At 33.7% G+C, this 14370-nt stretch overlaps 1 protein-coding gene across 3 annotated transcripts; it reads left to right on the plus strand.

Moving 5' to 3' along the window:
• The first annotated feature begins 7720 nt into the window (after nucleotides 1–7720).
• On the plus strand, nucleotides 7721–14164 carry LOC135595416 (mitochondrial import inner membrane translocase subunit TIM50-like). Of its 3 annotated transcripts, none has more exons than XM_065086292.1 (10): nucleotides 7721–8022; nucleotides 8807–8895; nucleotides 9316–9352; nucleotides 10573–10634; nucleotides 10720–10833; nucleotides 11500–11604; nucleotides 11687–11785; nucleotides 12785–12941; nucleotides 13044–13146; nucleotides 13812–14164. In XM_065086292.1, exons 1-10 carry the CDS (start codon nucleotides 7785–7787, stop codon nucleotides 13855–13857), a joined length of 1050 nt encoding a protein of 349 aa, XP_064942364.1. In that variant the 5' UTR covers nucleotides 7721–7784; the 3' UTR covers nucleotides 13858–14164. The 3 variants fall into 3 exon arrangements, with proteins under 3 accessions (XP_064942364.1, XP_064942365.1, XP_064942366.1); XM_065086293.1 differs by having other exon boundaries at nucleotides 13815–14164; XM_065086294.1 differs by having other exon boundaries at nucleotides 8819–8895.
• The last annotated feature ends 206 nt before the right edge of the window (nucleotides 14165–14370 follow it).

The raw sequence follows: 14370 nt of genomic DNA on the forward strand, positions 1-14370 counted from the left end.
ATCGACCATCTGAACCAGTTGTTGCAGGAACCTTTGAGTGAAGATGCCAACTTAGAATTTTCATATGGTAGCTAATCGTTGCATGAGACTTGGTAGGCATTTAACGAAGCTCCTCCGACGTTTAAATTAATGGAATGGAGAAAAGTTAGAAAGTAAGATAAAATGTTGACCGTACAGAGGGAGAAATGTTTATTTTTTGAGTTAATTTTATTTTAAATTATTATGAATAAAAGATATTCGGATGTGTTAGTGAGATATAATTATTAATATTATTAGTGCTAGATGAATACACAAACCATAAGTAAAAATTTATATCATCTAGACTTAACAAAATATATGATTTTTTAAGTCAATGATAATTAAAAATTCATATAATCGATCCTAAATAGTTAAAAATATGATATTATTATTATTGATTTAAATTATTATTATAATCATCGCTGATTTTTTATCTTTTTTGATATAAATGAATTATCATAAATAATGTGTTATTTTATTTAAATTATTAAGTTTCTTGTTTATGTAATATGAGTAATGAAATGATTAAAATTATTTTTTTAATAATGTAGACAAGTTAAATTTTTTTTATCAATTTATTAATTTATTTATTTCTTAATAAGTGATGTGATTTTTAGAAAGAAAATAGTTTAAATTTTATTTTTGTGTGTGATGCATAAGAAATAAATATTATAATTATATGAAAGTAATATAAAAATAAATAAAAAAATAAATTATTACTTATCTTTCGTGAGAACCTATCTTCACCTATATAAAGGAGCTCTCGTTCCTGTTAAGATCATGAAGGCACTAAAATGGAGGTGAATTAGTGCTATTAAAATAAAGTTTCAATTTGAAATTTTTGATTGATAAAACCCGTATCAGAAATGTGTTTAACTGAAAATATAAGTAAGGATAGTGAATAAGTAAATCAACAAGTAATGACAAGACAAAGCAAGAAGGATGCAAACCGATTTATAGTGGTTCGGTCATCCCAACCTATGTTCACTCTCGATTCCTCTTCCTTCGAGGCCATCGACTTTCACTACTGATCTTCTTTAAATGGGCGAAGATCAACTACCCTTGTTACAATCTTTCTCCTTTTCATAGGCTTATGAGAGAATCTTTACACCTCTCTTATCTTTTTAACAAGCTTAGAATAGAATCTTTACATCTCTCTTTTACACAAGACCTCATATCTCCTTAGTATAACCTCTACGCTCAAGGAAGAAGAGACTCAAATATTTTAAAGAGAATTTACAAACTTCAATTCTCAAGATTTCGTTATTCTATCTTCTTTTTCACCTCTTGCATTTTAAGTCCATGAGTTTTCAGGGTACTGGCGATACTACCACCAAACAAAGCCTAGGAATCTTAGCTCTATCGGTACCATCACTGGCCTGGGCGATGCATAGATCAAAAATTCAGAGATGGACATCGGTACCATCTTTAGCGGTACCATTGCTAGCTCATGTCTATACCTTGAGCCAAAATTCTCAAGGTATTGACATGTGTACTTAATGAAGTACAAGTTCGATGCCTTTGAAAAATTAAGAGAGTATAAGAATGAAGTGGAGAATCAGACTAGAAAGAGTATCCAAACTCTTCAATCAGATTGAGGATGTGAGTATTTAAATACAAATTTTACTCAATTCCTCAAGGACCATAAGATTCTATCCCAATGGATACCTCTTTATACATCTCAACTCAATGGTGTATCTGAAAAAAGGAATCGTACGTTGTTAGATATGGTATGGTGTATAATGAGTTTCGTTGACCTATCCATCTCATTCTGAGGATATGCCATAGAGATCATAACTTACCTTCTGAACAAAGTTGTAACTAAGTCGGTAGTGTCTACACCAAATATGGAAAGGGAAGAAGCCCGATATTAAAGTTGTTAAGATTTGGGGATACCCTGCCCACATTAAAAGATACAACCCCGATAAGTTGGAATCGAGGACGGAGTGATGCAAGTTCATGGGATACCCTAAGGAAACTTATGGATATTATTTCTATCATCTCGATGATCAAAACATCTTTGTAGCTAAGAGAGCGGTGTTTCTTGAGAAAAAACACATTCTTGGCCGAGATAGTGGGAGCATAATAGAGTTGAGAGAGGTTGGAGAACCAAGCTCGAGCACCACTTTACAACTCGAGTCTATTCATATACCTAACATACAAGTTCCAACTTTACGTAGATCCGATAGAGTATCTCATCCTCTTGAGAGATATGTAGGACATATCGAATGAGAGGATGTTGAGAATATTGATCCTCAGATCTACGAGGAGGCTATTATGAGTATAGACTTTAGGAAGTGACAAGAAGCAATAAATTCTGAGATAGATTCCATGTACTCCAATCGATAGATTATATATACTTCAATAAGCTTTGAAACCTAATTGATATGCCCGAGGGTATTGAACCCATCGGTTGCAAGTGAATCTTTAAGAAAAAGATCAAAGTAGATGAAAATATAGAGACTTATAAAGCAAGACTAGTGGCTAAGTGTTACCGTTAAAGGTAATATTTTGATTGTGATGAAACCTTCTCACCCATAACTATACTAAAATTTATTTGAATTCTATTAGCTATTGTAGCACACTATGATTATAAGATCTGGTAGATGGATGTGAAAACCACATTTCTCAATGGCAACTTCGAGGAGGAGGCATATATAATACAACCCGATGGATTTGTGTCCAAGGACTACTCAAATAAGGTATGTAGGTTGCTTAGATCCATTTATGGTCTAAAGTAAGCTTTTCAAAGTTGGAATATGAGATTTGATGAGACAATCAGATCTTATGGCTTCGTTAAGAACGAAGATGAGGCTTGTATGTACAGAAAGGTAAGTGAGAGAGCTATCACCTTCTTGGTATTATATGTAGATGACATCCTAATCATTGGGAATGATGTAGGAATGCTAACCACTGTAAAAACTTAGTTATATAGACACTTCTCTATAAAGGACTTAGGAGAAGCATCTTATATCTTGGGGATTCAGATCCATATAGATAGATCCAAGAGGATGCTTGGCTTATCCTAATCCAAGTCTGGCATGAAAAATTCAAAGAGATGTCTCACATTGATGAGACATGAGATATCGCTTTCTAGGAGTATGTTCTCAAAGACTCATGAAGAAAGGGCGAACATCGATATGATACCCTAAGTTTTAGCGATAGGGTCTATCATGTATGTCATGCTATGTACCAGACCTGATATAGAGCATGCTTTGAGTGTCACGAGTAGGTATTAGGCAGATCTAGGCTTGGAGCACTAGAAAGCAGTAAAGTGTATATTTAAATATTTGAGAAGGATTAAGGATTTTTTTATTAGTATATGAAGGTAGTAGCCTAAGGGTTGAAGGCTACATAGACTCGAGTTTTCAGTCTGATGTCGTTGATAGCAAGTCGAATTCGGGGTATGTGTACACCCTGATTGAAGGAACAATATGTTGGAAGAGTTCTAAGTAAGATACTACTATTAACTCGACCACGTAGGCGGAGTACATTTTTGCAGTGGAGGCAACAAAGGAGGGAGTCTGGATGAAGAAGTTCATCACATATCTATGGGTTGTGCTAGGTAGCGAGGAGCTAATTTTCTTATATTACGATAACAACGGGGGCAATTGTTCAAGCGAAGGAACCCAAGACTCATCAAAAATGTTCTGAGGAGGTTCTAGCTTATAAGAGAGATCATGACTCGAGGAGATGTAACAGTGGAAAGAGTTCCATTCGAAGATAATATTATAGATCCATTGTCAAAACCATTGTCTCATATTGTCTTTGAGTGTCACAAGGGTCTGATGGGGATCAGACACATAGGTGATTGACTTTAGGTAAAGTGAGAGATTGTTAGTCATATGTGTCCTGCAAGCTAATCACGTGAGTGATGATATGTGTGACTTGACACGCAATTTTTTTACTTATTTTGATATTTTATCACTTTATATTGACTATTGCATATATGCATGTATATATTGTGATGTCATAGGATATGTGCAATAGGAATCGGATTGTGATGATATTACAATAATGAGACCGATTCACTTTTAAATATAAATAATAAATAATCATAGTTATAGGTTACTCGAGAGGGATATTGAAATAACCGGACAGACTAGTGTATTGTATACTTGTCCATATGATATATGCAGTTGGTCTCATAGCTGCTCGTGTGAGGACACTAGGGATACAATACATGTGCTCATTAAGGAATGAGTTGACTGATTAATCCGCTTATAGAATGTTGGATGATTGATGATGCCTTATTGTCAAACAACGATTCCGTAGTCTCAATAGTGTATCTGCTCCTTAGACTTGAGACACTAAGGATGTCATGTATTAGTGCTCCACTCTTTGATTCCAAACTTATAGGTTTGGATGTCCCAGATCTAGTATAGTCAATCATCATGAGTGATAGTCAACCTTACGAGGGCTATTGAGTGTTTATAGAGGATCATCCACTTTCGGTGTTATGAAAGGAATATCCTATGTGTTCTTGCTCAGACAAATCCCTAATCATGGTAATTCTGATTGAGAGAGAAAGAGTTCTTTGGGAGAATCTGATTAGAGCGAGACTCGAGTAAAAACTGTATGGGTCTGACAGCACCATATCCGGTGTACGGTCTTTGGGATATTAGATGAATGAAGAACTATAAGTACATGGTAACCAAGGACAAATATGTCCAATTGATTGGATTCCCCTGTATCGTCTGGGGATTGTAACGTAGTGGCCTAGTATATCCGCAATCGATAAGTCGAGTAAATTATTATGGAGATAATAATTAACTGAGTTAAAAGGAGTTCTAACAAGTATGACTCATAGCTAACTTGATATTGGGCATAGAAGGTCACACATATATGGTATTAGAATGATTAATTTAATTTAATAATAGTTTTAATTTTTTAATTAGATATATTTTATTTTTAAAAAATTATGTGTAAATTTTTATGATTTAGTTAGTTTTAAATTTGAAATCATGAATCTAAATTAATTAATTTATAAAAAAGATTTGAGATTAATTATTATTTTATAATATTTTATTTTTTTTAAAAAAATAATAAAATATAATTTAATCAGATTTATCAAATTAAGGTTTGCTTTGAGTTCAAATGACAAGATATGACCAAGCACATGTGGTGTGGCAAAACCTAGCTCATGTGACCATGTATTGTTTGACCCATATGGCTAAATATAGCTTATTCTATGTGGTTAAGTATGGTTTAGCCAATGTGGTTAAGCATGATCAAGCCTGTATGATCAGGTAAAATCTAACCTATGTGACTAAGTATGATCCATACCCATATAGTTATGCATGACAGAATTAATATGGTCAAGCATAACTTAACTCACGTATTCAAGTACAACTCAACCCATATAATCAAACAATACTCAACTCATGTAGCTAGACACAACTTAACCCATGAGTCAAGCATGACCTAGTTCAATAGTAAAACTCAACCCAATTTGTGAGTATGGTTTAACCTGGCCCATATGGTCAAACAATGACTTACCTCACGTGTCCAAGTATAACCCAGCCCATATGGTCAAACAATACATAACTCATGTAGCTAGACACAACTTACCCACAAGTCAAGCATAACCTAGTTCAATAGTAAAGTTAAACCCAACTTGTGAGTAAGGCTCGACCTAGCTCATGAAATTAAGCTTGCACAGCTATTGACTAGTGCAAGACATATTGTTGTTTCTTTTTATAATCTATTATACCTTAATTCAAACATGTGTAACATATGTGACCCATATAAGACTTAGGTAAGTCGATTTGATTTGGGCTAGCAGAATGTAACATAGTCTAATTTTCTCTCCCTTTATTGTTTTTGTATTATTAGTTAACTAAATAAGACATGTTTAATCGATTTAAAGTGATTCTAGACCAACTTGACCTAACTGAAATTAAAGATCAATGAAAGATTAATAAACTTAAAAAATTATAATTAAATTATAATATTGATGTGATTATTATCATGTATAATATATGACTATATTAAATAGTTCACATTGGAAGTAATGAAAAAAGCTATGAGTCCATTATTATGGTATGCTATATATCAAGAATGATCATTTATAATTATTTATCATATTATTTTTTAGATACATGCATGAATATAAATTAATGATCATGGTTGACTATTTGTCCTTTCGAGCGTAAATAGGATAATTTCCTTCGAGGATTAATATGCTTTTAGGTATGACGATTAGATGATTTCTCTATTTGCTGTTGGGGAACATGCCCCGCTTGGGTGGGCAAGGGATATCATTCCATTCGTTGTTGAGAATATGATATAGATTTTCTTAATTTGTTGTTGAGAGAAATATATTTTATATAATATGCTTCTTCATTATTGAGAGAGTGCATCATGTATTGTATAAGTTATTTGACTGTTATTTATGTTAATGAGATGTGTTATATGTGATTGAGGCATGATTTGTTATAAGAATTATCATTACTTTTTTTGATACATGAGTTTCATAATAATTTGATATATTATCATTTCATATTAAATTATTAATATTTGTATATGTTTCACAAGTATTGAAGATTAATTTTATAATTTTTCAATAGTTCTTATCTACGTATGTGTGGTATATGATGTATTTTTATCCTATATTTATTTTAAGAGTAACTTCCTAATAAATCTGAATATTGGGTGGAGGAGACTTTTCATTAATGACTCTATTGAGAAATTATTATTATTTTTAGTTAAAAATATTTATTATTATAAAGATAGATATTATTTTTTAATTAAAAATATTTAGTATTATAAAAACAGATACTCAAATTCAAAGGTAAAAAAAAAAGTCTTCTATAGATTGTGAACTATGAAATTATAAGTTTTTTTTTATAGATATGAGAAGTGATAATTTAATATTATCAGAACCAGTATGAATAATTACATGATTCATCCGGTTATCGTTCGGTTCGGTTATGATTCATATGTATCGATTTGATATAGGTTATATTGAACGACGACGTGATGCTCTTAAGAAAAATTATAATATTCTTGATTAGTTTCATATCGAAAGTGAATAATACAATGATTTATAAACGTTTGGTAAATATATTATTGTTAACTTTAATTTTAATATTTTAACTAATGATGTGAATTCAACAGATCAGCTCCGTTCGAGTTGGACAATATATTGAGATACATGATGTTGTGATGAGACTTGATTTATTGTTATGTGACTAGTGGAAATTTGAGAACTTACAAGATTATTTGATGAGCGTGTTAATGAATTATATTTTAAATATGTTTTGTGATTAAGTATAATTTAATTTAATTCCATGTGGCTCGATCAAATTTTATTAAATTAATCTAAATATTTTGACTAATCTCATTAAATCAATCCAATTTTTCACTGAATATGATTTTAACATGATTAATATTATTTTTTTATTTATTGAGAATCTTTTATATTTTTTAGAAGATATTTTTTCCATGCAAAAAATAATAAATTGATGCGAAAATCCGAATATTTTATAAGGACGAGATTAATAGGATTAAATATTGAGAAAATTCATAATAATATTTTTCTGATGATTTCCTACCAATATTAATAAACAAAAAAGAAGAAGAAGAAAATGGTTTTAATAGAAATACAAAGTGAAAGTTATTCTTCAATATTAATTATTTTAAATATAATTTATTTCTTGAGATTATAAAACCATGACATTCTAACAAAACCTCGTCCCAAACCCTTCCCTCGCATTTCGCTATTCTGGTCTCCTCTGCGGGCCGTCCTCCTCCCCTCTGTTGCCATGTCTTCTCGGCTGGTCCGATCCCGCCTCCACGATCTTCTCGCGAGGCAGCGGAGCGGCCGCAGAGCCCTCGGCGTCTCCGCCACCCCTGTCAAGGAGTCCGTCGTCTCCTCCGATACCCTCCTCAACGAACAAACCCCTCCTCCTTCCTCCGGCTCGCGGTCGAGGAGCCTTCTCAAGTTCGGCGCGATCGCCGCTTTCACCGCCGCACTCGGAACCACCGCCTACGCTTCCTATGGTATATGCCGTTTCCTTCTCCTTTAGCCACCTGCGTTTACGTTTTTCTTTTTTGTGGGTTTTTTTCCCTGAATCATTGTTGAAACACTGTTACCTTTTGTTCTTTTTTGGGTTTTGAGGAAAGGATATATTTATCTTTAGCTAAATATTTAGTTTTTCTTGCGCGTACTTAATGGATCATGATACTGGTTATGTATTATATTAAATGATTTGATATACCATCATTGAGTCATTTCGTTCGTGCTTTCTTTTTCCCACTAAGTTTAAAATGGAGCATCGAATATCATATTCGTCGTAAAATGTTATGTTGAATGCTGATTGTTTGTTAATCATGTTCTCCTCATGAACCATTATATTTCTGTTTAAATTTGACTCATCAACTCTTCTACTAATATCATCATACATTGCCTTCGCGTGAGTAAATAAATAATTAGACAACAAGAACAGCTAATTTTCATTGAACTCTATTTCTGACAGAGGGTGCATGGTATTGACTTTTGATTAGAGATCAGGATTTCTTTCTTCTTTCTTGAAAACATGGACATGTAAGTATCTGATGTCCGATTTTTGGTTGAAAGTGCTTCATGTTGCTAGTTAGATGATCACAAATTAACAGAGACAAGGCAAATGTTATTTTCTGTCTTCCTATTTAATGTTTAAAGGAAGTTTTTTTGTTCTTCTGCATAGTACTTGGTGTTAATAATTTTTTACTGTCTGCGCTTGGTAATTTTTCAATATTTTTATTGGCTATTCTATGTTATTTATTTTGCACGTCCTGAGCTCAGCATATACTCTAGATGAAGTGGAAGAGAAGGCAAATAAATTGCGGGCAATGACAAAAGGTCTAGTAGGAGATGACACATCTAGTTTCCAAGTAAGTATTATTTCCCCCATTAATATGATTAATAGTACATTGACAAGCTAAATAGCTCTATGTATCGAACATTTCAACTAGGATCCCTCTTTGACTGATAACCAACTTTTGGTAGCCATAGTGGAGATTTTCTTGATTTTCATCCTACAGATCTGAAAATTTCTTCTTTTGCTTTTGTTTACACGGTGGAAGATGATAAGGCTTGAGTATGTGTGGAGACCAAGTGGTGCATGTATGGTGCATAGATATTTCATCTTCCTGTTTTTGTATTGTTTTATTGTTAAATATATTTTAATAGCTTCATGACTTTTGAACTAAAATCTTGAAAGAACCTACGAATTTCTGTAGACAATTTTATGATCTATTGTTGTATTTCGTGAATTGATTTTTTAATTTAGGACCATTTCTTTTGTCTTACAGAAATATAACAATTTGGTCTATTCAACAGCAATGAAAGGTAAAGGCTCTGAAACATTCACTGAATAACCTTTAGTTTTCTTGTAAGTTCAATTTACAATTTAAAAGTTCCTTCTTCCAGTAGTGAAGATTTTTATGATATAAATTCATCCGATGGATTTGTTTGTTTACCTAAGATGGTTAAATTAATATTTTTCTAATCATTCCACCTTAAAAAGTAAATTAGAAACCTTGTAACTCTGTTGTAACTATGTACAGAAGTGACAACATTTTCTGCATTTCACACCAGCAAGAACAACACAAACAAGTAATACCCCAATAAGCCATAAGTTTCTGCAGCTCCCATGCAGTGAAAATTATTGTACAAGTTATTAATTACTGAAAGGGACCATCGACATATGGGCAGTGATTTGCACTGTCCAGGTTTTAGATAGTTGAGAACTTTGTTTGTATTAAGGAGAAGATGAACTAATTATGCTTGTAACTGCAAGGTGATGTGGTTTGCAATGGGATGTTCATTTTCTTTAAGTAAATCTCCATTTTGAAGTCACTGCTGAACTATAAAATTAAATTGAAATTGCATTTTAGTAATATGTCTAATTTAGTGAAACATGAAAAAATTATATTTGACATTTTTGTTACTTGGGTTCATATCATACCAATTGTATATCACTGCCCCTCACTGAATGTCCAAGAAGCCTATCAAGACAGGTGCCCCTAAAGTTAACATGGGTCTATAAGTTAATTAATACAATGCTTGTGATACAATAAATCAGTGCAAGTTCCTTTCAATATAAAGTCGGAGGAAGACCAAATCATTTACCTCAGTAATAGCAGTGATCAGGTTTTCAATATCTTGTTCTAAACTGTTGATGACACTGCAAATGGCAAGCAATAGGCCTTAGCTGCATGGAACACATTTGGCAATGGTGGTGGTTGACACACTTCTTTCTGTCAGGTGGCATAATCACTTGGGTAGGTCATAGCATATACCTTAGCTCGCCTGGACCTGTATTGTCCCATATAGCATTCTATATCACTTTGTATGCAATGTTCATTTGCTCTATCTAATAAGTTTTTCAAATACTTTAATAAGTACCTTGAATCTCATTCTTGCTTAGTCAATGATAATAGGCATACAATGTATGGTCATTAATGCTATGCGATCCTTGACCGTTGCACGTGTTTGTAATCTATTCGCTACTATTTTATATCTAGTTCCGATTCATGTTCTCTTACTGTTATTCTTTCTCCAAGTAGTTCCTCTGAAGGCTGTTGAGTTATACCTCGACCTTAGGAGGACAATTGAAGATCAAGTTCGGGTTTGTAAATACTTGTTCTTAGCAATTCATGTTGTATAGCAGCTTCATTCAGTTGCGATTATGTCTGTGTTTTGTTGTTAATTAGGGATTTACTGAACCATTATCAGAGAAGCTGCTTCCTGACTTGCATCCCCAAGAGCAACATGTTTTTACTCTTGTTCTAGACCTCAATGAGACTCTAGTATACTCTGACTGGAAGGTAACTTGTTTGCATATTTATGGATATGATATTTTTTGTTAGATGATATAAAAGTTACATCAATTGTGTATTAAAGTTTAAAAACCAAGAAAAAGATGTACCACCAATAGAGGTTATATTGGACTTTCTGTACAGGATAGCTGATTTTCAGACTCTGTTCATATTGATAAGCCTGCTTTTCCTCCAGCAAAATTGTTTCTGATAGTAACTTACATTGTAAGACAACCTGGTTAGCTAAACTATTATCAATAATTTATAAGCTATTCACACATTCATAAGATTTGTGTCAATCCTGACAAGGCTTGGTATATAAAAACACAATAAAATGAAAAAAAATAAAAAGAGGGATTCATTTTGAAGAATGTGCTATTACTTGGTGAAGAAAATGCTTCTTTTCTGCCTGGTGTTAACTGGGTCTATAACTTACATGGACTTATTTGAAACTCAGCTTGAACTTTATATAAAGTTTGCCTGGTAGCTGCAATTTGTATGTGACTTATTTAAGCTTTTTGCCATCAATCTTTTTGGAATTGAATTTTATAGCTTGTTAATTTACTAGATGAATTTGATTTCTATGCACAATAGTTGCCTTTGTCTCTTCTCTTCTGTTTCTTTTTTTCTTTCATTTCTTAGTGTCTGATGTTATTATGCGTTTCCTATTAAAAGCGTGACAGAGGCTGGAGAACATTTAAACGACCTGGAGTTGATGCTTTCTTGGAGCATCTCGCAAAGTTCTATGAAATTGTTGTGTACTCGGATCAACTGAGCATGGTAAATTAAACATAATCTATTTTTTGATAATTGAAAATTAGTATTACCCATGTTAATGGATTTTTTGGCAATATGGTTGCAGTATGTTGATCCTGTATTAGAAAGGTTGGATCAGAAAGGTTGCATTCGTTTTCGTCTGTCAAGAGCTGCAACAAAATATGTGAACGGAAAGCATTTTCGGGTATTGAGTTGTTTCCGTATCATTTGTCACCTTTACTGGCATGACTAAGCTATTTTAGAAACTATAATTGCCTAAATACTTTTTGAAATATAGGAAGAGGAGCTTGGATAAATGTTATCACTGATTAGAACTAAAGAAAATGTGTTTTAAATAGTTATGCTTAAAAGACTGGCTAAGTTTGAGGACAAAGTTAATATCTTTTATCCCAAGGGTGGCCAAGGATGATTTACTTAATAGTATGATGCAGTGAAAAAACAAAATCAAAAGCAATGAGTACCGATAATGTGACATAATAATACTTTGTGGTGGATGTTAAGTTTGCTCCATTGCAATTTCAGTGTGAAGGACACAGTTTATGGAGACTTCTTTGGTACATCTGGGTAAGAGTATGATACATAAAAACCTGCTCAGACCTTGTAAGAACCTCGTGGAAGAAGTTGCCCTTTTTTTCAATTGTAGATGCGAAGTTCAGATTTATGGTTAATATAATGGTGCACAAGGTCAGTGAAAAAATGGAGGCATTAAAGGAGCAGAAGGATGCTCCATGATTACAAACTCAGGGAGCCAGTGACCAACTCGTACTGGCTACAAAAAGCAAATCCTGCAAATGAGATGTGGGCAGTAGCTATTGTGGCAACTAGGAAGTTGGAAACCAGTAAAGATAGATTGGCATTGTTAATTTATCAGTGTCAGAGATGACTTACCTGCACTAGTTTGAAATATCTTAGGAGTACCTATCACGACTAAAAAATCAATTCCTGTAGATGAAATGTAGGTAGCGGCTACTGATGGATACCGGAGTGTTGGAAACCAGTAAAGACAGGCTTCTTGATATTGTAGTTTGTCTGTGTCAGAGACATTTTATCTTTTGTCGTTGTTAAACAATGCAATTGGTTTTTCAATTAGGATGCATAAAATACAAAATTTGTACTGTATGTTTCATTGCCTACTTATTCTTCACCTTCCATTTTGTTTTTTTTATCATTGGAATTTATGCAGGATTTATCGAAGCTGAATAGAGATCCTTCACGGATACTCTACATTAGTGGGCATGCTCTAGAATCTAGTCTTCAGCCTGAGAATTGTGTGCCAATTAAGCCCTGGAAGCTAGAAAATGATGATACTGCACTTTTGGATCTCATTCCTTTTCTTGAATGTAAGTTATGTACATAAGAGTATGCAGGTTGTTTTTCTTTTTCATCCTTGCTGCCTAGGCTTCAAGTTACTTAAAATCTGCATTTGTGACTTTTCAACTCAGATGTGGCTCTCCACAGTCCTACTGATATAAGATCTGTTTTAGCATCTTATCAAGGCCATGATATAGCTAGTGAATTTATCGAACGCTCCAAGGAACATCAGAGGTAAGTGGTGCATTTTATTTGCATTAGTTCTAGACAGTAGGCACTGTAATGTTGCCGTGGTTAGTCATAAAAGCAGGTTTGATATTTATCATACTTCAAATTTCATCTTTTCTTCAAATAATGTATATTGTTTAAATACCTAAAACCTCATTCAGGTACAAGATATATTTGATTAACTTCAAAATTTAGATTTAAAAGTGATGGTTTATCCCCAGCAAAGAGAAGCGCAGATTCCTATATGAACCTACTTATATTCCTGTCACTCAGAATCTCCATGTGGTGAGGTGCCATAACAAATACTTCTCACTTGTATGATGATGTAGTCATTGTAGTTGCAGCTGGTGCATGAGGCATCATCGAAGAGTGTCAGCGATTTGTAAGGTCTGATTTACACAGAACCAGGCCACCATGGCAAGTGTAGGTTGAGAACGGGCTATTGATGATTCTTAATTCTTGACTGGCCCTCTTTTTAGCTTTTATAGAACTTTTGTGTTGTAGAAGAGAAGACACATGGTGGTATATGATTGTCTCATAAGTTGTTTTCATTGTGGGGGCAAAAAAATCAATACATAATATGACTAGTTAAGTTTGGTGTTGGATATAAATCCTTTAGAATGCTATATTGCAAGAAACACTTGGTTTTGAAAACACCAATTATTTTGCAGCAGGATGCAAGAACAGAAGCAGCATCGTGGTTTCTGGAGGCGTTGAAGCTGGTATGCATTCGGAAAAAACACGGGCACTTGATCTTGTGCAACCTGTTGACGGAGCTGCTCCTGCTCTCTCTTTTGCTTTTCGTCAGTCTTTCTCGTCTTGGGAGCTTGCTTTGTACCGGTGATAAATGCCCAAATTAAATCAACTGTAATCAATTTCTAAATATGGTGATGGGGTGTTCGGCTTTCCATAAAGCCTGCGTGTGTTGGGTCACGCACAATTTTCTTTTATAGACGTAATTACCATAGAAAGTGCATGTATCTGGTGATTTGCTAATGGTAGCGGTTTCATATTGGTTATGATCTTTTTATCGTACCATGTAACGATGTTGCTGCACCAGCTGAGCTCAACCGTGCCTCTCTTGGTGGGCATGGACGTTGCTTTGCTTTCAACCGTGCCCCTCTTGGAGGATAATGTTGCTTTGCTCCAACTGTTGTCCTTAATTGAACTCAAATAGCTGAAATTTGACTCAGACATGATCAAATCAATCACAAACACAATATTCTGAGT

This window comes from Musa acuminata, chromosome BXJ1-10 (assembly GCF_036884655.1).
Source record: "Musa acuminata AAA Group cultivar baxijiao chromosome BXJ1-10, Cavendish_Baxijiao_AAA, whole genome shotgun sequence".
In the NCBI taxonomy this organism is placed as follows: Eukaryota; Viridiplantae; Streptophyta; class Magnoliopsida; order Zingiberales; family Musaceae; genus Musa; species Musa acuminata.